At 39.4% G+C, this 25,871-nt stretch overlaps 1 protein-coding gene across 1 annotated transcript in view; it reads right to left on the reverse strand.

The window, feature by feature from the left end:
• The window catches only part of LOC132156076 (ras-specific guanine nucleotide-releasing factor 1), a 90,896-nt gene that overhangs the window by 51,285 nt on the left and 13,740 nt on the right, over nt 1-25,871 (reverse strand). The window contains exons 2-3 of the mRNA XM_059564913.1: nt 17,688-17,794; nt 14,771-14,918 (exon numbers count right to left, since the gene is read on the reverse strand). Of these exons, the coding sequence (XP_059420896.1) occupies nt 14,771-14,918; nt 17,688-17,794 (255 nt within the window). The remainder of the gene's footprint in view (nt 1-14,770; nt 14,919-17,687; nt 17,795-25,871) is intronic.

Raw genomic sequence — 25,871 nt, forward strand, 5'->3', positions numbered from 1 at the left:
CCGTTGACCTTCCAGAGTCAGGGCTAGTCACCGTGGACCTTCCAGAGTCAGGGCAAGTCACCGTTGACCTTCCAGAGTCAAGTCACTGGTGATCTTCAGGGACAGAGTCAAGTCACCGGTGATCTTCAGGGACAGAGTCAAGTCACCGGTGATCTTCAGGGACAGAGTCAAGTCACTGGTTATCTTCAGGGACAGAGTCAAGTCACCGGTGATCTTCAGGGACAGAGTCAAGTCACCGGTGATCTTCAGAGACAGAGTCAAGTCACCGGTGATCTTCAGGGACAGAGTCAAGTCACCGGTGATCTTCAGGGACAGAGTCAAGTCACCGGTGATCTTCAGAGACAGAGTCAAGTCACCAGTGATTTTCAAGGACCGAGTCAAGTCACCGGGGTCCTTCATGGGAAAATTCAAGTCACCAGTGATCTTCATGAACAAAGGCAAGTCACCATTGATCTTCATGAACAAAGAAACACCAGGGGAGTACCAGAGTCTCGTCATGTCTCTGATGAACTAACAGAGCCTCCCCACATTTCTGCTGAACTATCAGAGCCTCTCCACGTTTCTGATGAACTACCAGAGCCTCTCCACGTATCTGCTGATCTACCAGAGTCTCTCCTCGCCTCTGCGGAACTTCCAGAGCCTCGTCATGTCTCAGTCGAACTCTCTGAGCACTAGTCTGATCCTGTTGTGGCCACGGAGGCTACCCTTAACTTGTTCATGTTCTTTGTTTCAGACTTGCCCAATCAGACTTGTCCGCCTGTTTATTCGACCACATGGATGTGGTGGTCTTCTGCTCCGCCCTGGGGGGCGTCTGGTTCGGCCGCACAGATGTGGTGGTCTTCTGCTCCACCCCGGGTGGCGTCTGGTTCGGCCGCACGGATGTGGTGGTCTTCTGCTCCGCCCTGGGGGGCGTCTGGTTCGGCCACACGGATGTGGTGGTCTTCTGCTCTGCCTTGGGGGGCGTCTGGTTCGGCCGCACGGATGTGGCGGTCTTCTGCTCCTCCCTGGGGGGCGTCTGGTTCGGCCGCACGGATGTGGTGGTCTTCTGCTCCGCCCTGGGGGGGTGTCTGGTTCGGCCGCACGGATGTGGTGGTCTTCTGCTCCGCCCTGGTGGGCATCACGTTATGTCCTTCTTGGACTTGTGTTTTTGTGTTTTTTTTTGTTCTTCTGTCTGTTTTCCTCCTATGGACCTGGCCCTCCGTCCCTCCCCCCGATCCTCCGCCGGTCCACCTCCCTCCTGGGTTTCTTGTCTGTGTCTTTCTTTCTGTTTCCCTCTAAGGACCTGGCCCTCCGTCCCACCCCCTGATCCTCCGCCAGTCCACCTCCCTCCTGGACTCCTTGTTTTGTGTTGCACTTCTCTTGTCTCTTTTTTCCCATTTTACCTGGTCGTCTTGTCTCTGTTTCCCCATTCTACCTGGTCCTCTTGTCTCTGTTTTGCCCATTTTACCTGGCCCTCCGTCCCTCCCCCTGGTCCTCCGCCGCTCCACCTCCCTCCTAGTCTCTTTGTGTTTTTGGTTTTCCCTTGGGTTCGGGTGGAGCATCTGGCAGCTGCTCCGTGGAGGAGGGGGTAATGTCACACTGTCTAGTCTCTGTTTCCTTGGGTGTCCACTAGTGGGCTCACTTCCCCTTAGGCACTTCACCGTAGGCACTAGAATTCCTCTAGTCTTGTCCTGTCATCACAGTAATTGCACTCCTGTTAATTGCACCAGGTGCAGTCACTTTATTGTCATTAGCCTCCCTATAAATACCAGTCTTTTCCTGTTGTTTGTATGTCCAGCCTTCTCATCTTCCGAGATTCATCATTGTCTTCTCGTCCTCCGAGTTCCCGTTCCTTCTCCTTTCCTGTTCCCTCTTTTGTTTATTTGTTAGTTTGTTTTGGACTGCTTGTTTGGTTTTGACCTTGGATTGTTTTTGACCACGATTTGGATTACCCCTCAATAAAGACATCTGCGATTGGATCTCTCTCTCTCCCTGTGTCTCTCTGGTACATGTTCGTCACACATACATACATACATACATACATACATACATACATAGATAAAAATGGTTAATATTTATTTTTACATTCTCTTTTTGCATTTGTAATTTTTTTTTACCCCTTTAACAGATCTTGTATCAATTAAGTAACTTTGATAAAGAGGGGCAGTTCTTTTAAAATAACTAATTACATCAACTAAAACAAACTTGTTACAAACTAAAAATGTTAATTTTATCTGAAATGCTGTTTTTCCTAAGAATTATTCCCAAGTCTGTTAATATAGTATAAAATAAAAAAAATTTGGCCATTGTTATTTTGTACATTTTTTTATTTATATTTTATTTACAATCTTATGTAGGCCTATATTTAGGAATGTTTTTTTTTTTTTTTTTACCACACAATAGATCTTGTATCTGTTTAGTGACTTTAGATTTTAGGAAAACAGGCCAGGTCTTAAAAAAGATCTATTTTTGTCACTATAATATTTACAGCATTAGCTTTCTACTCATTTTAGAGAATTCTGTTCCAAACTCATCCATGTCCAGTTCATGTGTTATTGCTTTTTCATAAGCTAAAAGCACAAGGTTTTTTTCCTCTCATGAAGCATTGTTCGGCGGAATGGTGTCAAAATTCTTGCCAGAGTAGAAAATGAGCTCTCACATGAAGCAGTAGAGACACCCATGACCATAGCAGATACATACAATTTATGAAGACCTGCAAATGCATCTTTGTATTCCTGCAAGAGTTTGCAAACAGCAGAACATTCAGCATCAGATGGAAGTTTTTTTTATACATCTATATCTGATACAGCTGTATCTAGTATGTTCAACATCTGTCATCTTAAAGCTTCAGTGGCACATTCAGAACCTGAATGTCGTTCTTGCCCTAACGGTGAAAAAATGACAGAGTCACCAGGAGGGATTCACAGTCCTTAGACGTTTTGGTTATGGCTCAACAGTAAACATGTCAGTGCAGTACTGCTGAAATTCAATGTCATTTTCTCTGAGATTTTTCAGTGCACCAAGACATCCCTGCACAACTTCAACATGCTGAGACTGTAGGATGGCATTAGCTGGTTTTAAAATGGCGAGAAGATGTATGAGAAATTTGCCAATTAAAAAAAAAATGGCATCGCTTCAGCTGAGAGAGAAGCCCGGATGATTCTTTTGCAAGGTCATCTGATGCATTATCATTATTGGCAACCTTAAAAAGAATGTCAAGAATGACTTGCTCATTATCCACCAAACATTTTGTGACTTCATAATGACTTGTCCAGCGGATTTCCAACAGTCTTTTGAGATAGGGGCAATTGTATCTCTGAGAGACAAAATGATGCCTGAAAAAAGAGTGCAGGGAGCCTGACAAGTCAAAGAATCTTTTAGCACAAGGTTCACTTTGAAGCACATGTATGACAGTGAGGTGAAGCTGGTGGTTATAGCAGTGGATGTAGGGGATATGCCTGTCCAACCTTTGTTGTAATAAAGCCTGAACACCACCTGGCACCCCACTCATCACTGATGCTCCATCATAACGCTGGCTCATTATATTATCAGCACTGTATCCTGATTCAGACAAGTGTTTTAATATTTCAGTAGTGATGTAATCTGCATCATGCTGCTGGTACTAACAAGCCAATTGGATGTTCCTCTGGCACACAATTTCACACAAAACGAATTATAATGGACACATTTTCAGTGTTACACCGATCCCTTGTGCCATCACTTTTCAAACAGAATGTAGCTGAATCAGCACTGTCATATTTCTGTTTTATTAATTTTTTCAGAACCATGAATTTCAATCACTTCATTCTGGATGGTTTTGGAAGGTTACTTTGCATTTTGTGGGATACCTGATGTAATGTTAGCCAGGTATTTATCTTTTTCCAACGTGTATTTAAACAACTTGGCAAAAAGCCCCGCAGCTATGCAATCTTCCTCACTGTCACGTTTCACAATCCCCACGTAGTGGAAGCTCATTGACTGCTAAAAACTTCACAACACCTGCCATGCTTTTTATGTAATAGCGATCCTTTTCTATCTGTTGGGGGCCGAGCAAACATGCTACGGTCTCCCCTGACACCGATCGGCGGCAAAACTCTGTCCATGAGGTCGAGGCTTGTAAATGAGCTTGGCTGCACGCATGTTTTTGAAGACCACGGTCAAGTTCTAATGCTGCTTTCCAGTTTTGAAAACCTGTCGAAACTAAGGTGTCATTTTCAGAGAAAGCTACACCGAACACTCGGCACGGAAAACAAAAGCATGCATCGCGATCTATAGAATATTCAAGCCACAGCCATGACTGATACCAAGCGGCCGAAAAACATCTCTCTCTCCCTCCAAAAACAGTTCGGGGGTATGATTTCAGAACCTGCTGGTAAGGATTTGCCCTGTTTAAATCATTTGGGACAGAATTGCTGCATTTTTGAGTGGGTGTATTTGTGCTTTTGACACCATCGGAGGCTGCTGATGAACTCAACTCATCCATTTCTCCAACCTCATTGCCGCAAATGGATGTTGAGGTGGTAGCTGTGTCCTGGTGAGCTAAAATGATTTTCTTTTGTCCTTTCGGAACAAGAAATCTGCACATGTTGTATCTTATTAGGCTACTATAGTGTGCTAATTGAGATCACTTACAGTTCTAATAAAATGAATTGGCTGTTACTGTCGTTTATTGCTTTATAATTCAGCACGTCCGTTTACCTCAAAGGTTGCGAAGTGAATGAGCTAAGTCTGTCTGTCTCGGAGGGAATAAAGAGGGGGTTGGGCAGAAATGAGAAAATAACGTATCTGGAGCTGTATTGATATCTCACTATTTTTGTGAATGGCTGTTATGTGGTGTGGGGCCAGGGTGGGCCAAGCCTCAGATTGGGTGGGCCAGGCCCACCCTGTCCCCCCCGTGGAGCCGGGCCTGTCTCAGTCCCTCCATTGAAACTGTGTCTGTTGTGAGCGAGTTCAAAACACCGCAGTTTAGTGATATCCGGTTTGCGAATGAATCACTCGATGTAACCGAGGAGCTGATGATACTGCGCATGCGTGATTCAGTGTGAAGCAGACTGACACACAGAGCGTCTGAACCGAACTGATTCTTTTGATGATTGATTCTGAACTGATTCTGTGCTAATGTGATTAGCGCGGGTAAACCGAAGGCTTGAATCAAGGGCAATCATCGCCAATGACGTCATTACGTCGAGCGCAAAAGAACCGGTGAACCATTTACTTCAACCGGTTTATTGGATCTAACTGTCCAGAAGAACCGGTTCGCGGAAAAGAACCGAACTTCCCATCACTACTGGTGATCCGAAAACTGATGCAACCGGTTCTTGATTCGAGAACGAGTCAATCATTCGTTCGTTATCTGGCTCGGCTCGGTGTTCATCCTCAGTTCTCTCTTCACAGCAGTTCAGTCAGTGTACTGTTTGAGTAAATGAATTACTCCGGGATATTGGTTTGTTTTAATGCAGAGGTAGTGTCAGCCACATTAAAAAAAAGTTAACAGCTTAAGTCATTTGTGGATTAATACGTATTGGAGATGCGAACTGTTTCAAAGATTCAGTTCGATTTGGTGAACTGGTTCAAGAAGATCCGGTTACATCGAGTGATTTGTTCGCGAACCGGATATCACTAAACTGCAGTGTTTTGAACTCGCTCACAACAGACCCGGAGGACAAGACAATACAAGAGGATGCTTCAAAAAATTCAAACTGACCCTCTGATGTCACATGGACTACTTTGAAGATGTTTTTATTACCTTTCTGGACATGGACAGTATACCGTACACACACTTTCAATGGAGGGACAGAAAGCTATGGGATTTAAATCCTGCCATGATTCAAAACTGAAAATACAGGTCTGAAAGGTTGAAACTAAGTGTTCGAAAACTCAAAATCTTACAAAAAAAAGTTTTGCAAGATCGAAAAATAAGATTTGCAAGCTTGCAAAATGTAAAAAAAAATAAAAATATCTCTGCAAACATTATGTTGTTTTTGAGATTTCCTTCTTCAGAACTGCAACATTTTTTTACGATGTTGCGCAAATAATTTTTCAAATTTGTCAGTGTTCTCCCACTGTATTAGATTGTTTTCCAGGTTTGAAACCTTGTAAATGGTGATCTGAAAACTGGTGTGCGAATGTGTGAATGTTTTTTTTGAAACTCTGAAAACAGAGCTTTGCAGGCTTGCAAAGTGGTAAAAAAAATTACATCTCTTCAAACGTAATTTTGTTTTTGAGTTTTCCCTCTTCAGAAGTGCAACACTCTTTTTTATGGTGTTGTGCAATCATTTTTTCAGAGTTTCGAATTTGTCACTGTTCTCCCAGTGTATAGTTTGTTTTCAAGATTTGAAACCTTGTAAATAGTGATCTGAAAACTGGTGTGCGAATAGGTGAAAAAAAGTTTTGAAACTCTGAAAACTGAGGTTCGAAAGGGCGAAACTTATTACATTACATTACATTAGCACTCCTATTGCAGACTATTTTTTCAGAGCTGAGTTTACAACACCCACTTTGCGGAGATACGCACACACAGTTGCGAGCTTGCGTCTCACGTGATTTGTGGCAGCGTTGTCACGCAGCTCTGCTCTGAAACTCTGAAACTCAGACTGAGCGAAAATGAAGCTTCGCAACCTCGCAAATAAAAAAAGCCTGGAGGGAGGGCCTTCTGCTCTTGGCCAATGCTTTGCTGTCTGCTGACGTACAGTCCAATCACAAGTCGTATTTACAGGAAAGGTGGGATTGACCGACTGCTCCGCCAATGACAAAAGCGCACAGGATACGCAAACAGGATGCACAGATTTCTGTCCACAAGGCGGTCCCTCGCGGTCCAGTTCTAAAATAAAGGTTTACCCACTTGTCGCTGAAATTCACCATACAATTGCCAGTAGCCACTGAGTTTACCACTGATAGACCGGCGGTGCATCAGTATACACACTCACCTCACTTTCCTCAGCTGGCGACTCACTTTCCTCAAGCAGCGAACGATTCACTTTCCTCACGACTCACTTTCCTCACGCAGTGGACCACTGACTCTCTCTTCATGTAGAGACCGAATATTACAATTAACGTGACTTCAATAGTGCATCCAAAAGAACATTTAGATATTATATTGAAATATTCAGAAAGGTGTACAGTGTATTTTTTTACTTTTATTAAAATATTTCAGTAAAATTATAAATAATTGCTTATTACAAATTTATGAATGCATGGTTAACTTTTTTCTGCAATCACTATAGGCTATATGTATTGAGACGTTTTAAAATCTACATTTTGTAAAAATAAACCTGAATTATAATCTAAACATCTGTATTTTCATATATTATATATATATATAAATAATAAATATATAATGTTTAAAACATATGATAAACTATTTGTTCTCCACCACATGCTAAAATTGATACTGTGTGTGAGTGAAAGAGAGTGCTTTCTGCATTGAGGATATTCTGTAGTCTCATACTTTCGTTTGGGTAAATCTTTACTGGATTGTCTGTACCCAATCCTTATCTTCAAGAATCGGCTTAAAACACATCTCTTCCAAATGTATTTGACCTTCTAACTTTAACACTCACTATTCTTAAAAAAAGAATAATATTAAGCTTTCTATTATTTTGTATTCTATCGGTTTTCTTTTATTATACAATTAACAAAGGCAAAAAAGACCTCTAACTCTAGCTTGCTCTATTCTTTTTCTATTCTATCTGTTATCAGTATTTCTTTATATTATTTAAAAGCCTTTGTTACGTGTAAGCTAACTGAGACTTGTTATAGCACTTGTATATTTGTTGTTTTTTATTGCTTCCATTGTCCTCATACGCTGTTTGTGACGGATTGAGAGAGGATAGAGCTGACATTTTGAGTCACCGACTTTGCAAAAACCCAACAAAAACACGTCCTAAGAGTCCAAAAGCATTCACTTCGCAATGAAGCCTGTTAGAATTAATAAATACAGTTAGAATTCCCTTATAATTTAAGTCATGAAAAAAAATGGTGTACGTTTTTATATTCATTGAACATTAATTATTGAGTATCAGCACGTGCGCGAGCAAAAATGTGCTATTTATTTTATAGCTACAACAGCGCATAGGTATGGAAGGCATTTTCTGCCAAATTTAAATAAATAAATGAAATGATTAAAATTAAAACCAGATTAACTATTTCATTACAGAAAACTGTACGCAAAATATGTGACAAAATTGAGAATGAAATTAAATGATATCATTTTCACGGTGACATACCTGTCAAATTGAAAAATAAAATGCAATTGGTGATTTCACATTTCATTTTCAATACAGTCTCGAGGCAAGACTGCCAATATTAAAATGAAAAGCAAACGTGAAAAAGAAACTACACATAGTTTTTACAAAGCTCTTTATTAACGCTCACGCAATAATAGTGACACAATTCAAATTTAAATGTAAATTTTACTTGGCATTTTCATTCCTCTTTTATTTCACGGTTTTCATTTTCGTTTTTATTTTCAAAGACAACCTGCATGCAAATTACATGTTAATGAGTGGGTGTGGCTTATTCAAGTAACGGCGCTAGAGACAATCGTCGAAGTCTCGTGTGCATGAGTTGAATGATGGTTGAAACCACAGACATGTATAGAAAGGCTAGATAGCTTACCGGCGCTGAGAGCCAATGGGACCCGACGACGTCACACGGCGGCCATCTTAGGACAGGACCGCTCGTCCAGTTATAACATTAAAGTCTATTGTGCATGTAGTGCTGAAATAACTATATTTTGCTCAATTTTCAACCGATTTTCAAACGGCTTGGTGTGTCATAAACTTCAGGGATGCGGCTATTTAACTGCATACTTGTGAAAAATTATAGCCACGGAGTTTATTAAGAAAATAGTATATTAAGTAGACTAGACAGGTAAAGTACTAGGTATACCCATACACACACACAGTAATGATGTCAATATTTATAAGGTACATGAAACATGAAATAGTGCAATTTAGTTTATTACTAATATTTACATTATTAAATACATGTGTAAATTTATGTATAATATAAATCTGTCTCAAGTTGCCATTCTGTAAAATAAAGAGAAAAGAGATGGGTCTTTGTTTTTTTACTTAGGTCCAAAGGCACACAATTAGAAAAAACTTACAAAATATACAAAAAAAAAAAAACATTAAGACACAATTGGACACAAAACTCTTTCCATCAATACAATATAATCAATACAGCTCCCTCCCTCTCCTCCTCTCATTTTCCACAAGCGTAATCAGAAGTTCTGTAAACAAAAAACCAACAAAGTAATCCAAATGTAAAGATGTTTTTAAGAAACCAAACCACTTGGAAATCATGTTAACTGAGAAGGTGCGCCAATAAACGCTGAAAATGAACGTGGATTTGCGCATCTTCTCCGTTAACAATGGCTCTGTGTAGTAACAGCTGTTCTATGTGAAATCACGCACCTGATGGAATTAACCGCTGATTAGAGAACCGGCTTTACTGACGAGATGCGCATTAACGATCGGCCGATCGTGATCGGAGCACCCCTATCCAAGATAGATTCAACTCGTAGCAAAATGAAGTCATTATCATCCGAAATGTTTGCTAGCTGGTTTAATTCTGCTGCTATAGTGGCCATAACCGCCATTATAGCTCCTCCACGTAACAACGTAATTGAGCCACACCCAGTCATTAACATATAATTTGCATGCAGGTTGTCTTTGAAAATGAAAACGAAAATGAAAACAGTGAAATAAAAGAGGAATTAAAATGACAAGTAAAATTTACATTTAAATTTGAATTGTGTCACTATTGTTGCGTGAGCGTTAATAAAGAGCTTTGTTAAAACTGTATGTGTAGTTTCTTTTTCACGTTTGCTTTTCATTTTAATATTGACAGTCTTGCCTCGAGACTGTATTGAAAATGAAATGTGAAATCACCAATTGCATTTTATTTTTCAATTTGACAGGTATGTCACCATGAAAATGAAATCATTTAATTTCATTCTCAATTTTGTCACATATTTTGCGTACAGTTTTCTGTAATGAAATCGTTAATCTGGTTTTAATTTTAATTTTAATCATTTATTTATTTAAATTTGGCAGAAAATGCCTTCCATACATAGGAGCGCAACTGCCGAGCGCTTTGGAAAGGAGGAGAAAGCGACGCGTATTTAGGCGCGACATGTGAACGGCCCTTAACACACACTCTAAAAAACGTTGGGTTATTTTGTGTACCCAATAACTGGGTTAAAAATATTGGGTCGTTCTGTTGGGTTATTCGGAACATTTATTGGGTTGTTTCTATAACAACGCAGCCAGTTGGGTTAAAATTTAAATTTCAACGGTTGACCGCCGCCGCAGCTGATACGAAGATAAAGAAGATACACGGGTGAGTTAATATTACACTATACACAGTATTCATATTGTATACATGTTATTTTTTTCGTTATAAAGTGACTTTAAGCTCTTACATAGTATTATTGCCGCTTTTTTCTAAATGTTCAGCCAATTATTTCCATGTTTATATCTCCCCTGTTGACTGCTTTTTGTCCGCTATCTGCGACTAACGACACCAATATGTCAATAATAGCCAGCCAATTTATTGATACTCGGTTGTGATACTCTTCCTAACTTTCCATGTTCTTTCCAACACTTTTTGGGAAGTTATTCATATTTTCAGATAAGTGTTTAACCGAAGCGCTCGGCTTCAAGACCCAGCGGAAGCCTGCCAGTGTCACACAGTCACTTTAGCAGCCAGCTACAGGAAGAAGGTAACGTTATGCTGTGTTATAAACAGTGTTGGGAAGGTTACTTTGGAAATGTAATAGGTTACAGATTACAAGTTACCCTGTTTAAAATGTAATAGTAGTGTAACTTTTTCAATTACTTTATTAAAGTAATGTAACTAATTACTTTTGAGTACTTTTTGATTACTTTTCTAAATTTGTGAAAATTAAAGAATAATAAATGAAAGCATATACATCAACTTAAATACATTTATCTAATAAGCATGTGACGTATTCTGTGTAATAAACTCCTGAAACATTGGTGTTTTTTTTAAACTGCTGTCTCTTTGTATATGATGATAGTTTTCTCAAAATAAGTAAAATGCACATGAAGTGACACAGAGCAGTTCTAGAAATTATGTTTATGTGCTCGTGTACTCCTACAGTATATTGAGATGGCAGAGGTTGAAAACACAAATGGATTTGTATTTATTTTTAAATAAATACATTTGTAAAATAATTTTACATTTTTGGTTACCACAGTTAAACAATAGTAACCATTTTCTCTGGATTTATAGTTAAATATTAAAATGTTAATTTTCGTAAGGGTTGTGGTGTTGTCTCTCGTAGCTCCCCCTAAACCTATAAAAAAAAATCTGAATTTTTTTCAGCTAAATTCCTACTGTAACATTACAACAGATAATAATGATGTCCTTTATATAGTATTTTGAGTGATGACTGATGAGCAACGTGCTGCTGCTTGATTAATTAAATAAAAAAACAAAGACAAAAAAGCATCTTTACAGATGAAACTGACCTAAAACCCTGAACAGTAGTTCTGCTTCTCTGCTCCAGCTGTGCGCTTCCACAGTCCACTCTCTCTCTCTCTCTCTCTCTCTCTCTCTCTCTCTCTCTGATTACTCGGAGTCTGATCCAAACTATAAAGGTAAATCAGTAGCAAAACTCGAGAGGTTGAAGATCTGAATGTGAGAACTTGACATATTAATATTTGTATTTGTAAGTTAAAATTTACACTCACAGCTCTGATGTGAAAAGTTGAATCTTTCAATTTGCACACACAGACAATGATCAAAACACCCGTGTTTTGAATTGGAAGTTGTAGACTAATAGTTACAAATGTGTAGAATGACATTCACACAAAGAAAATGACATACACACGTTTACGACATATTTACTTTTGCACTTTACTTCAGTTTCGCTGCACAACGTCAAGTCGGCACTTACAACCTCTCAGATCTGGAAGTACAAGTTCAAATCCTAGCGCTCTGACTTTTGCTACTCTTTTTGCGGTATTCTGTTGCAAAACTCACTTGTGCACTTGTATATGCAGATGTGAGAGAGCAGAGCTGGGGGCGGGGTTTTGGTGCGAATGAAGACATTTTATTGGTCGATGCCCGGCCAATGAACAACGCCAATTGTTTTCATTGAATATCCTTAGCTTTGACAGGATTTTAAGACACTGCATTAATTTTGCGATTGAAACTAAACTAAAGCAATTGCAACAATAACTTAATGAAAATGTTTACAATTTCTAATGTTTACAACTGTTTGTTTGTTTTTTTGTGTTCCATGCTTCTTAGAACTTAAAACATAATTATAAATTAATTAATTAATTTAACATTAATATTCTGTGCCTAGAGGTGTTCCCTCAACACACTGTCGCCTTATGAGACTTTTATTGAAACAATTTCATAGGAGATACATTAAAACAATTGCAACAATAACTTTTGAATGTAATGTCTAATCGAATGTAAATAAAGCATTGTTAATATTACTTAAGTTGTGAGTTATTTATTTACATGGCAATAATAGTAATAATAATATTATTACTAGGTTGGTTAAAGCATCATTTTGGCCAAATAACCCAACAGATTAGTTCTTTGTAAACCAATTTATTGGGTAAAACTAGTTACCTAATTTATTGGGTTAAAATAACACAACAATAGGTCGGTGCTATATCAACCCACCATTGGGTTAGCTGTTGGGTCGTTTTTAACCCAACTTTTTTAAGTGAGCAGTGTTTTGTTCCTTGAATTCATCAGATTTTCAACGAATCAAGTGAGCCAGTGATTCAACAGTCCATTCAAATGGACTCTTTTGTTTCCTTTCTAATAGAATCAGGCGTTTTGAACGAAAAGTTTGATTTGAACGATTCAATAAATAGCCTACTTAAAACCATGGTTTTGCTGTCACCTACTGGCGTTTTTATTGTCATCATTATTTATCAATGACAGGCCTAAACCAGACAAGGTGCAAGTGTGTATACTGATGCACCGCCGGTCTATCAGTGGTAAACTCAGTGGCTACTGGCAATTGTATGGTGAATTTCAGCGACAAGTGGGTAAACCTTTATTTTAGAACTGGACCGCGAGGGACCGCCTTGTGGACAGAAATCTGTGCATCCTGTTTGCGTATCCTGTGCGCTTTTGTCATTGGCGGAGCAGTCGGTCAATCCCACCTTTCCTGTAAATACGACTTGTGATTGGACTGTACGTCAGCAGACAGCAAAGCATTGGCCAAGAGCAGAAGGCCCTCCCTCCAGGCTTTTTTTAGTTGCGAGGTTGCGAAGCTTCATTTTCGCTCAGTCTGAGTTTCAGAGTTTCAGAGCAGAGCTGCGTGACAACGCTGCCACAAATCACGTGAGAAGCAAGCTCGCAACTGTGTGTGCGTATCTCCGCAAAGTGGGTGTTGTAAACTCAGCTCTGAAAAAATAGTCTGCAATAGGAGTGCTAATGTAATGTAATATAATAAGTTTCGCCCTTTCGAACCTCAGTTTTCAGAGTTTCAAAACTTTTTTTCACCTATTCGCACACCAGTTTTCAGATCACTATTTACAAGGTTTCAAATCTTGAAAACAAACTATACACTGGGAGAACAGTGACAAATTCGAAACTCTGAAAAAATGATTGCACAACACCATAAAAAAGAGTGTTGCACTTCTGAAGAGGGAAAACTCAAAAACAAAATTACGTTTGAAGAGATGTAATTTTTTTTACCACTTTGCAAGCCTGCAAAGCTCTGTTTTCAGAATTTCAAAAAAAAAAACATTCACACATTCGCACACCAGTTTTCAGATCACCATTTACAAGGTTTCAAACCTGGAAAACAATCTAATACAGTGGGAGAACACTGACAAATTTGAAACTCTGAAAATTTATTTGCGCAACATCGTAAAAAAATGTTGCAGTTCTGAAGAAGGAAATCTAAAAAACAACATAATGTTTGCAGAGATATTTTTTCTTTTTTTTACATTTTGCAAGCTTGCAAATCTTATTTTTCGATCTTGCAAAACTTTTTTTTGTAAGATTTTGAGTTTTCGAACACTTAGTTTCAACCTTTCAGACCTGTATTTTCAGTTTTGAATCATGGCAGGATTTAAATCCCATAGAAAGCTCTCGGACTAAATCTAAAATATCTTAAACTGTGTTCCAAAGAGAAACGGAGATCTTACGGGTTTGGAACGACATGAGGGTGAGTAATTAATGACATAATTTTCATTTTTCAATGAACTATCCCTTTAATATTATATGACTTCATGAAATTTATGGTTGTAAAATATACAGGTACCAATATGCCATCCTGCAATACCTAAAACAACTTGTCACCATATATATTTTCAGTGAATTTATGGCAACCACCGCTGTTTTTTTTGTTGTTTTTTTTACAATGCATGATAAATAATTGTAATATATTCTGTAACAAAACATAACATTCATTTGTGTTATTTAGTTGTTATTTGTAAGTTAAAAGGTATTTTAGTTTAAGTTTTTCCAATTATACTAATTTATTTTTTAAATTCTCTTATTCCATAATAATGCAATCACTGCATTATTTTTAATTCTGTTTTGCAAACATATCTTATGTAAACCATGTTCAGGGGAACCTGAAGACAACCTTTTTACAAGGGGCTCCTTTAAAACAAGCTGACTAGCTGTTCAGACAATATGTCTAATATTTAGTTTTGAACTCATTTCCCAGACAACACTGTCACTTCTGAGAGACAGAATTAACTTTATATGCAGTAAAAGTTTTGCATGTTCATTATAGATAAACAATCCTTACTGCATTCTGAATTACAAATTTTACCTCTGATTTTAGACGTTCAATCTCAATCTCCCCATCTTCTATCTGTTGTCGAAGTTGCTTAGCAACTGTTTTCTCGGTCTCCACGATTTGGAGTAGATGGAGGTACTTCTGCATGAGCGTTTCATGCTCATTGGCCAGGTTTCTGTAGCTGCACACAGAACACACACACACATATGAATACAAACACACACACACACACACACATACACATCCATGCACAAAGGGATACAGGACACAAATACAAACATGAGTGTGCACACACACACTCCACACAATGAGGAACATCACGTTATACTAGAAATAAAGCTCATTAGCAGAGACACAGTGTTAACACGTAACCCCATAAGCACACACGTTATCAGAGCAAACTGTGGATGCTCAAATTCAACAATTAAACTGAATTGTTGGTGCAGTGCTTATCTCAAAACAGCAAGCAAATCCAGACGCCTTCATGTTTATGCACACAGATTTAGAACTGCTGCAGGGCATAGCCAGAGATAAACGGCCAAAATAGACCTCCAGTATAGACTGAGACCAGAACGGAGCACCATCCCCCCTCTTCACAAACACAGACCTGCTCCTTAAAAATAAACTACACCTGATTATGAAAGGGAATCTAGTGAGTGTGTATTATTTAATACCCGCAAAACTTATATGTTAAGCTGTTTATATATCTGTTACTATATCTGCTGGTAATTAATTGGTGAAATAATCAAATGCATGAACCACAAATATGCTCGAAACATAAGCTACTGTTAAAAAAAGGGCATTATAAGATTGTTTTATGTTTTTAAAAGAAGTCTCTTATGCTCACCAAAGCTGCATGATCAGAAATATAGTAAAAAAAAGCACTTGTATTGTGAAATGTTACAATATAAATAACTTTTTTTATTTGAATGCATTTTATAATATAATTAATTCAAATGTTGGCAAAGCTGAGTTTTCAGCTGGTACTGCAGTTTTCAGTGTCACATAATCCTTCAGAACTCTTTGGACCTGTTGTCGTGTGTGTCAATTCCTGTTTTTCCTTATTTGGTCTGTTTCCTGTCCTTGTTTAGGTTGATTATTAATTGATTCCATACAACTGTGTTTCCCTATTATTCTGCCTTGTTAACCCTAGTCCTTTCAGTTCAGTTTTTTTGGGTCTACCAGTTCCATATGTGTGTCTTCCTCCTGTTCTCCATATTGGATTTACTCCTGTGTTGGATTAATAAAGACTTTTTCTATTATCCTCGGCTCTTTGTTCCTTCCGGCAGAGTAGCGTGATGCTGATTTAGTGCTTAAGAATTTCTTATTACTGATGAAAACAGTTGTATTTCTTAATATTTTTGAGGAAACTGTGATACATTTTAAGTATTATTTGAGGAATACAAATGTTAAAAGAATGGCATTTATTTGAAATAGAAGTCTTTTGTGACGAAAAATTTATTTACTGTCACTAGTGATGAAATTAACACATGCTTGTTGAATAAAAATATAATTTTCTTTCCAAAAAAAAAAAAAAAAAACCTAAACAAAAACAATGAATGGTAGTATAGTGCCTGGCTGAGTAGTGATGATAGAAATAAGTGACGTAAACTAGTCTAAGAATAATTATGATACTGATAATATGGATGTGTTTAGCAATTTCGTGTTATAGCATGATTTTTAGTGCTATTGCATCAAAATGGAGAGGAAATAATCATGGTTGAGTGTCTTATTAAAGCTGACAAAAGGATGATGGGATAAGCAGTTTTGTAACACAGACCTCATTAACCTGTAGTGTATTTTATCAAGCTTTACTGCTATTATACATAAAATGTTAATGTTTACCAATTAAATTACATAGTGAACAATCAAAATTACTTTTATTATTATATTACTTATATTATAAAATTACTTAAGTTAAAATCCTGACATGATTGTTTCAATTCATACAAGGCTAACACAAAAATACTAAAAAAGCTTTTAATCTACTAATCACAGTAATAAACCAACAAGTCAAAACCATGATCTGATCTAATTATCTTTTCTTTTTTTTTTTTGCAAATCTGCACAATTTTTTCACCTTATAAAACAATTGGATATATTTCTGAAACAGTATATTGTATATAAACGTATAATATTTCTCTTAACAGGGTTAACCTTTTATGCCTAACTATCACATGAACATAACAAACTGAAAACATATCAAAATGCACATTTGTCTTTGACTACATTATGGCTCTTTGTTATTAAATGCACAACATGTTGTGCTTTGTTTGTTAGTTCCCAACAGAGAATTTGAAGTTCATTACTAAAAAAAAACAATATTCCTAAAAGAACCTCTGCAACATCCAAGACTGCTTAAACAAGCTTCAGGCTAATTATAGATAATGAGACATGGAATCTGTCCACTTCGCAAAAAATCCTCCTCTTTATTTATTTTCCCCGACACATTCATAATCACTTGCTGGAGCCTTGAGGCAATTGCTTTATGTGCGAGCTTGAGTACGGAATAGGCTATAATACGCCTGCCTATAGTATATTATTATATTCAATTTATATAACGTACAACTAGTTGACTAGAAAAATCTTTAGTCGGGGGCAGGCCTACTTAGCACAAGGAAGCCCTCCATTTTTTTAATAAAAAATATAATTACGAAAAGTGCAACAGCTGCAAATCACCCCGATATTGCATTCCTCGTGTTATGCATGAGTCAAATGTTTTTTATTTATTTGTTTCTTTTTTTATTATCAGCTATTTATTAAATGCAATATGCTACTGCCTGTATATAATTGATTCCAAGAAAAAATCTGTGGGGGTGCGCTTGTCTTTGTCTGGGGTGCTGAAGCACCTGCTAGCCCCTCCCTAGCCCCACCCACGCTGTTCACTGAAGTAGACAATAGTATACATGCATTTTTTATTTATTTATTTTCACTGAAAGAGTTTACTTACCTAGCATGTGATATTGCTGCCACCCATTCATCACAGTCCTTAACATCTTCTGTACGAAGCTCCAGAGCCTTCTGATTCTCATGGTTGAAGCTGACTGTGAAATAATACTGTAATACAGAAAGAACAGAAATGCATGTTAACTCCAATACTACACAAATAATCTTATTTACTACAGTGATGGATGAAATTTGAACCAGTCAGAATTTATCTTAATCACCAATAAATAAAAAAATTAAAGAAATCAAAAAGATAGTGTGTACTGTATTTCTAATTTCTAATTTAATATATTTTAAAATATGTTTTATTTAAATATTTTAGATTCAAGCTAAATTTTCAGAAGCAATTACTCCAGTCTTCAGTGTTATGATCAGTGCTTTAAGTGGGCCAGTACGCACCGGTACTCAGTAGCGCCACTTCTAAATATAGCTCTTGAGCGTACCGCCACCTCTCCGTGCGCCCAGAACGTGCTTTTAGCGTACCGGTACGCTCATTTGGACATCTGTTTTAATAGAGGTTTTAATCTTTTGCCTGCGCTGCCGCTTCTCAGAGCGCCCTTCACAATGCAAGCTTCCTAATTCGTCCCACCGAGAGCAGAGACTACAGTACCCATACACCCTTAAGTTATACAAATGAAAAGCACATGCGTTGATTTTGCCGCTGTCAGTAACAACTCAACGTGGCCGGAGACAGTGTATGAAACGCTCACACTCGGCTCAATAAAAATTCAAATACAGTGAACAACACTTAATATGCTCTCCTGGCTTTAGACTCTGAGTACTAAAACATCACTGTGTAAGGGAAACAGGTCAATTTAGCTCAAAGGGAATCATTTAAGATTTTAAAGGGAATTTGAACAGAATCACTGTTTCATGGCTGATCACTGAGACGCCCTGCGATTCACTGAACGAGCCGTTTAACATCAAATCTGCGCCGGATATTAATATCCAAACTATAGTGAAAACACTATCAATTAGCACAGTAACAAGATCGGCAGTTTAAGACATTAACTTGTAAGCACAAAACACAAGATACTTCTCTTTTCAATATGAATAAGGCTTTATTAGATAAATCTAAGACATATAAGCTAATCTAACACACAAACACACGCACGCACACATTCACACAAGTTGCAGGAAGATCGAAAGTTAGGGAAAGATGAGTTTAAGAGAATGGAAATGTGGAATCCCAAGTTTACAGCAATACGTTAAATTGCATAGACATGAACAACCATCAATCACTTAAGTAACCCTCGAATTGAGTTCCTCAATGAGGTGAAAATTATATTAGATACACCAGTCCAGTACAAATGTCTGAAGGTACATTGCCTGAGTAAAGGTGTCCCTTTGTTGTCGCTGGTTGGCTGGAAGTTCAGTAGTCGTTGAAGTGACGTCTTGGGAAGCCCTGGTTGGGCGTTGGCTGAAGACGGAGTTGTGTGCGGGTTGAAGTTGAAACTCGACGTTACAAAACTTAACTCAGAACACGAAACTCTCAAACGGAAAAGAAAATAAATAAAGTTTGACGAGACTATGTGGTGTTTCTTCTCATTGTGGCTAAGTAGCAGCAGGCGTGCAGGCTGAAGCACGCTGGAACCGCGCTCAAAGAACAGTGATGACAAACAGCATGGCTAAAAGCTAAAGCTAAGAAGCAAAGCTAAAAGCTGGCATGACTGATAGCAAAAGCAAGGCTAGAACTAAAAGCAGACATGACTAATAGCAGAAGCATAGCTAGAGACTAAAAGCAAGATTTTATGGTGTCCTAAGTATTTAAACTGGCCTGTTGGCCACACCTCAAATGTTGTCTTGACCAATCAGATATTGTCTTGGCTCGGGGGTATCATAAATCATATGTTTATCTTACCAAGCATGTGGTCCGAATTTTCCTACTCTTGCAGGGTATAATTTTGGACATGATTCCTATAACAAGAATATGATACATTCGACCAATAATTGATTGTCAGGACTATTTCAAGCAAGCAGATTCGATTACATAGATACTAGACATGACTATGTATCCTTAAGCTATCCCATAGTTATTAAAAGACATACACAATAAGTGATTATAACATGATAGTCAAATGTGTGGGTTACATATAAATGAATATGGAGTTAAGCGATGGACTGATATTCATTTAGAAGTCATTTTGGAGTTCATTTTGGTCCATATACATGTAGAAAAGACAGTTTCTTTGCCATTCTCTTGACAGAGATTTCTGTGGAGACCAGAGGTTCAATGCCCCTTCCCCCTTAGGAATTTCAGTCTGGTTCTGCTGGGTGGGGGAAGTCAAAAGATCTTGTATAGTACTCTCATGGGTTTACACATGATGTCTGGCGTTGCTTATCAATTACGAACAACAAATTTGACAAATCTCTTCTCCGAATTGAAATTGTCAATAATTGTTCTAGTGGTGTTAATGTTAAAAGCTGTTCTGTGAAAGCGTTGGTTAGTTGGTTATCTTGCTTGGGACTTGTGGCACAGAATGTTTTATGACTTCCTGTTGCCTTACTGAGGAATTCAGCTCGTGTTTCAGCCACAGCCCTGATTGACTCTTTAATTTGTCTGGTTCGAGTCATTTCTGCTACAACGGTCAGAATCAGATTACTCGCTGGCTGACACCCCACCAAGCCTGAATGATATCACTGCAGGTCAGACGCAAGCTAATGAAGTAATGCAGTAGCTCTTTCAGGTAGGGTGAAAAGACGTCCCAAAAAATTCGGGACAGTCACGAAATCTAAACTGTTTTCCCGAATCCCAAATCTGGCCCTAATTGTCCCGAAAATTATACTAAAGCAAAATCTTGAGTAGTTATTGTCTGCAGTGGCGGACTGGGACAGTATATCAGGCTGGGAATTTGACTCCACCCCAGGCTACCTCTGTTGCTGCAGTCACCACCACCCAATTCATGTGTCCACCAGACTGCTAAACTCTTTGGCTCTTTCAGTTGTTTGAATTGGGTTATACCTAAAAAATAAATCAAAATCTAGACTGTGGACTGGCAAAATAATCAAATGGACTATCAAGGCATTCACTGTCTCTATCCTCCTTCCTTTAATCCCCCTCTCTCTCACTCTGCACATCGAATTTCTCTGCAATATGAAATAAGCACTTTTAATAATCTATATTAATTATGCAGCCATCAATTGTATGTCCCAATGATCACAGTACTACTGATGACCTTATAAATCATAAAAGAGTATAGTCAGCATGTTTAGTTTTTCTAATAGCTTAAACTTTAGCTGAAGGTTCCTGCTCTGACTCAAAAGCTGAACTGTCCACCCCATCTTTTTCAACAGCAGGAGCACTAGCAGTACTAGTGCTACTGTTGCTTCCTTCGTCACCTTCAAAATAAATAAGCATTGTACACTAGGCTACATATTGTAGGCTAGAAATAGAAAATCAATTTCTGGTCGATTTTGGCACTTAAAAAATACTGTATCCCCATATGTAAAACAGTGTGCTAGTTTGTCATTAAGATGGTCTTTTAAAACATCTATCATTATATACATTTGTAATATATATATATATATATATATATATATATATATATATATTTTTTTTTTTAATAGATTTTATCTATTGTAAGTCGCTTTGAATGAAAGCGTCCGTCTGCCAAATGATTATGTAAATATTAGGGTGGAACAGTTCAACTTTTTCACGGTTCGGTTTGTTTCACGGTTTTAGAGTCATGGTTTCGGTACCATTGTATGTGCTATGTTTATGGAAAAACTATACATATACACACACATATATATATATATATATATATATATATATATATATATATAAATATATATATATATATTATTAAGAATATTCTAACAACAAGCATCAGCACAAATAAATACAATAGAGTAAAGATACAAATAAAATAAACTGACTTTCAGGTTTTTTTAGGTAGGTCTTGCATTAGTTTTTAGGTACAGAAATTGAATAAAGTAATCATATGTAAAACTGCATAGCATTTTGTACAATACATGAAAGATAATTCTTCATTAACGTAAAGAAAAACTTTTCAATCAAGAGCAGTGAGTGATTTCTTTGTTGTTGCTGTTCGATTAATATAAAGACTTTAAGAGAATGTCACTTTAAGAGAATGCACTGATACAGTGTTTGTATTAGTATTGAACAAGAGTGAATGATTTGTACAGGTTTTTTCCATCGCTGTTGTTGTAATGTCTGGGAATCCAGAATGCGCATGCATCAACAGAAACATATATTAGCTGAACCCTGTTTGTTTTACGTGTTATTACAGATGCTTTGTCAGATTTAAGTTGAACAGCGGTCTCAGCGCGTGCCGAACCATGTGGGGTGTATTAATTCGCAGTTGCATACCAGCCTATTGCACGTCAGTCTGATCAACTGCACAGCGGCAGCCGGCAGGCCAGAATGACCGTCAGGCCACCGGGAAATGTCCCGGTGCTCCCGATGGCCAGTCCGCCCCTGATTGTCTGATAAACATTAAAAACTGTCTGCGGAGGTTGAGTCGTCCTGCAACCAGCCCCCGCCGGCTGCTCATTGGCTGCAGCATCTTAAGTTCTAAAAAAATACCGTAGGCGGCTAGGCACGAATTTAGATATTCATTTATCTAATTAATCTATATGCACAAAGACAATACAAACTTTTTGTCCCCTTTTTGTTTTAAAGCTTGATGAAGAGAGCGCAAGTTGCTGCAGCTGTGAGGAGGACAGTGATGCACGCATACAGGAGTGACAGTTCGTGGCACTGTGTAAAAAAAAAAAAATACATAATACAGAAAGGTCTGATTTACGCAATGTTACAACAGTCATTGTTTGTTTTATTTTTTTATTTTCCAATGACATTTGAGTTCATGATTTTAATGTTGTTGTTTCTTGTGGCAGACTAAAGAGTAATGACAGTCGGTTGATCTTTGAATAAAAATGTGTTTAGTTAAGGTTTGAAATTCATTATCTTTTATTATAGGGTAGGAAATCTAATATCATAAGCCCCCCATCCCGTCACCCAAGATCGCAGACACCCCCCTTTGGACAAACCTTCTCATTCAAAGAGTTTTCTTTATTTTCATGACTATGAAAATTGTAGAGTCACACTGAAGGCATCAAGGGCTATTTGACCAAGAAGGAGAGTGATGGGGTGCTGCGCCAGATGACCTGGCCTCCACAGTCACTGGACCTGAACCCAATCGAGATGGTTTAGGGGTGAGCTGGACCGCAGACTGAAGGCAAAAGGGCCAACAAGTGCTAAGCATCTCTCGGGGAACTCCTTCAAGACTGTTGGAAGACCATTTCAGGTGACTACCTCTCGAAGCTCATCAAGAGAATGCCAAGAGTGTGCAAAGCAGTAATCAAAGCAAAAGGTGGCTACTTTGAAGAACCTTTCACACTTTTTTGTTATGTATATAATTCCATATATAATTCCACATGTGTTAATTCATAGTTTTGATGCCTTCAGTTTGAATCTACAATTCCTCTTCAGGTACTCGAGCTGCGGCAAACAACGCTTTGGGGAACGCGTTTAGCGTGAGCGACTCTGAATATCATATCCAATCTGTCTTATAGAAGAGCGTGACGTCACGGGCGGGGTGACGTAAGTGACCAGGAAGCTATAAAGGCACGAGCCGCGTGTGTTCATCACGAGTGGGAATACACGGTCTGTGCGCGGTCTGCCTGGGATCGATGCGCGCTGTTACAGCTCTTGAGGGAGCCGACTGCCTGCACTGGTACAAGCCATGTGGATGCTTCGATCCCGGAGGACTCTCTCGAGGGGGAGTCTTCGCCAGCATTCCTTGCGGTGTCGGTCCCGCTTTCGCCGAGGCAGAGTGGCGCCTGCACTTGCTGGGTTTGCAGATACGATTTGCAGGAGGGTATGGAGACGGGCGCGTCCCTATCTCCTACCTCACCCGCCAGATCTGCCCGATCTCCGGGTGCGGAAGCCCGAGTGTTGCGGTCCTTCCCTCCGAGTGACGGCTGTGATGCACAGCCTTTTTTTCTCCGAGGAGATTGAAACGGAGGGCGTCGATGAGTTCGCAGTTGCACAAACATAAGCTGCATTAACATCAGTTGCACAGACAAACAGTTACACAAGCATCAGTTTCACAAGCTTATTATGCCTAACTGTATAACGAGCAGCATTAATGAGGAGCGCAGCTCACGCAGTTAGTTCTCGGGAAAAAAATAAGGGGGCTGACTGTGCTTCTCGCACATCTAAGGACGGGGCGAAGACGGCTCAGCCTATCTCCACCCATATTCCCTAGATCTAGAGTTCGCTCTCGAGGTTCGGAAGCACGCGCATCGGTTCCTTCCCCCTCTGTGAATTCGCAGCAGCAGCTACTTATCTCCAAGGAGATTAATATTGTTTGTGTGACTAAGAGGCTCGCGTGTTGCTGAGGCAACGCGAGCAGCATTAATGAGGAGCGCAGCTCACGCAGTCAGCTCTCTGAAAAAATAAGGGGGCTGACTGTGCTTCTCGTATATCTAAGGACGGGGTGAAGACGGCTCTGCCTATCTCCACCCGTATTCCCTAGATTTAGAGTTCATTCTCGAGGTTCGGAAACACGCGCAGCGGTTCCTTCCCCCTCTGTGAACTCGCAGATGCAGCTACTTATCTCCGAGGAGATTAATATTGTTTGTGTGACTAAGCGGCCAGCGTGTTGCCGAGGCAACACGTGTATTACATCATTTTGAGTTTTGATGTAAATCTTACCAAAACCAGACCGTCTTTACTCGTCTGATTGGTTAACTTCATTAATTCTGAGGAATTAAATTCAGTATCTATCTGACTATGAGAAGTTAGATATGAATTATACCAACAAGGCAGACCATGTTTACTCGTCTGATTGTTTGTTTGCTTAAATTCTGAGTAATATAATGACATTTAGCTCACTCTGAGAAATTATATATACTGGAGGGGCTGCCGGGCAGGAGCAGCCCTCTCAGTCTATAGTCAGAGCGTTGCCGCCCGCGCTCCCCCTGCGTCGGGACTGGAGGCTGAAGCAACGCTCTGAACCAGGGTTTTCCCAGCCTAAGGCGGATCTGAGGGCTGTACTTCAGGCTGTGAGGCCCTCGGTTAAGATGTCCTGACACGTTTCGGTCACGACTGCAAAGGGCGGCCCCTACTGGGGTAGAGCGGCGTACACCGCATTACACGGTGCCCGTCTCGCCTCAGCGCCCTCTGGGGGCTGGTCTGCCAACCCTGCCAGTGTTCCAGGGTGCAGCGGTCCCCAGTGAGCATCGTTCTCAGTATTTTCCGCCCGTGCGCGTAGCGGGGCTGAGACGCTCGCTGCCCCTGCGGGGGCCTCTTACACCAGAGGTTAGTCTCGAGAGACTGATTCCCTTAGTAGATTATTTAGCAGCGTGGAAAACTACTGCCAAATGTATCTCAATGGGTCCTGCACACAGTAGAAAAAGCTACCGTATTCAGTTCGGCTCTGCTGAACTGAACTCAAAATGCTCACGATCAAGCATGTTGTAGGTCAGATCAGGTCTGAGGACTGGTCTGTCACAATAGATCTCAAAGATGCATACTTCCACATATCCATCCTTCCACAACACAGGAAGTTTCTGAGGTTCGCTTTCGGGGGCGAAGCCTACCAATATCGAGTACTTCCCTTCGGCCTTGCACTCTCATCCCGCATGTTCACAAAATGTGTAGACGCTGCTCTGGTTTCCCTGCGCATGCAGGGCATCCGCATTTTCAACTATTGGTTGATTTTAGCTCAGTCAGAGCAGGTTGCGGCTTGGCATCGAGATGTTGTTCTTGCACATATGGGGGAGCTGGGTTTGAGACTGAACGCCAAGAAGAGTGTAATTTCTCCGGTTCAGAGAACCACCTATCTAGGTGTAGTATGGGATTCGACCACGATGCAGGCACGATTGTCCTCTGCTCGTATCGAGTCGATCCTCATCTCAGTCGAGAGAGTTAAAGAAGGCCAGTCAGTCACTGTCAAACAATTTCAGAGATTGTTGGGTCTGATGGCAGCTGCGTCCAAAGTGATACCTCTTGGCCTTGCTGTACATGACAGCGGTGGCTCAAGACCAAGGGATTTTCCACGAGGGGCAATCCACTTCGAACTATCAAGGTCAAGCGGCGCTGCCTCCGTGCCTTAGACATGTGGAAGAAACCTTGGTTCTTGAATCAGGGACCGGTGCTGGGAGCTCCTTGTCGCCGTGTAATACTAGCGACGGATGCATCCCTCACTGGCTGGGGTGC

Source organism: Carassius carassius, chromosome 13, assembly GCF_963082965.1.
Source record: "Carassius carassius chromosome 13, fCarCar2.1, whole genome shotgun sequence".
Taxonomy (NCBI): domain Eukaryota; kingdom Metazoa; phylum Chordata; class Actinopteri; order Cypriniformes; family Cyprinidae; genus Carassius; species Carassius carassius.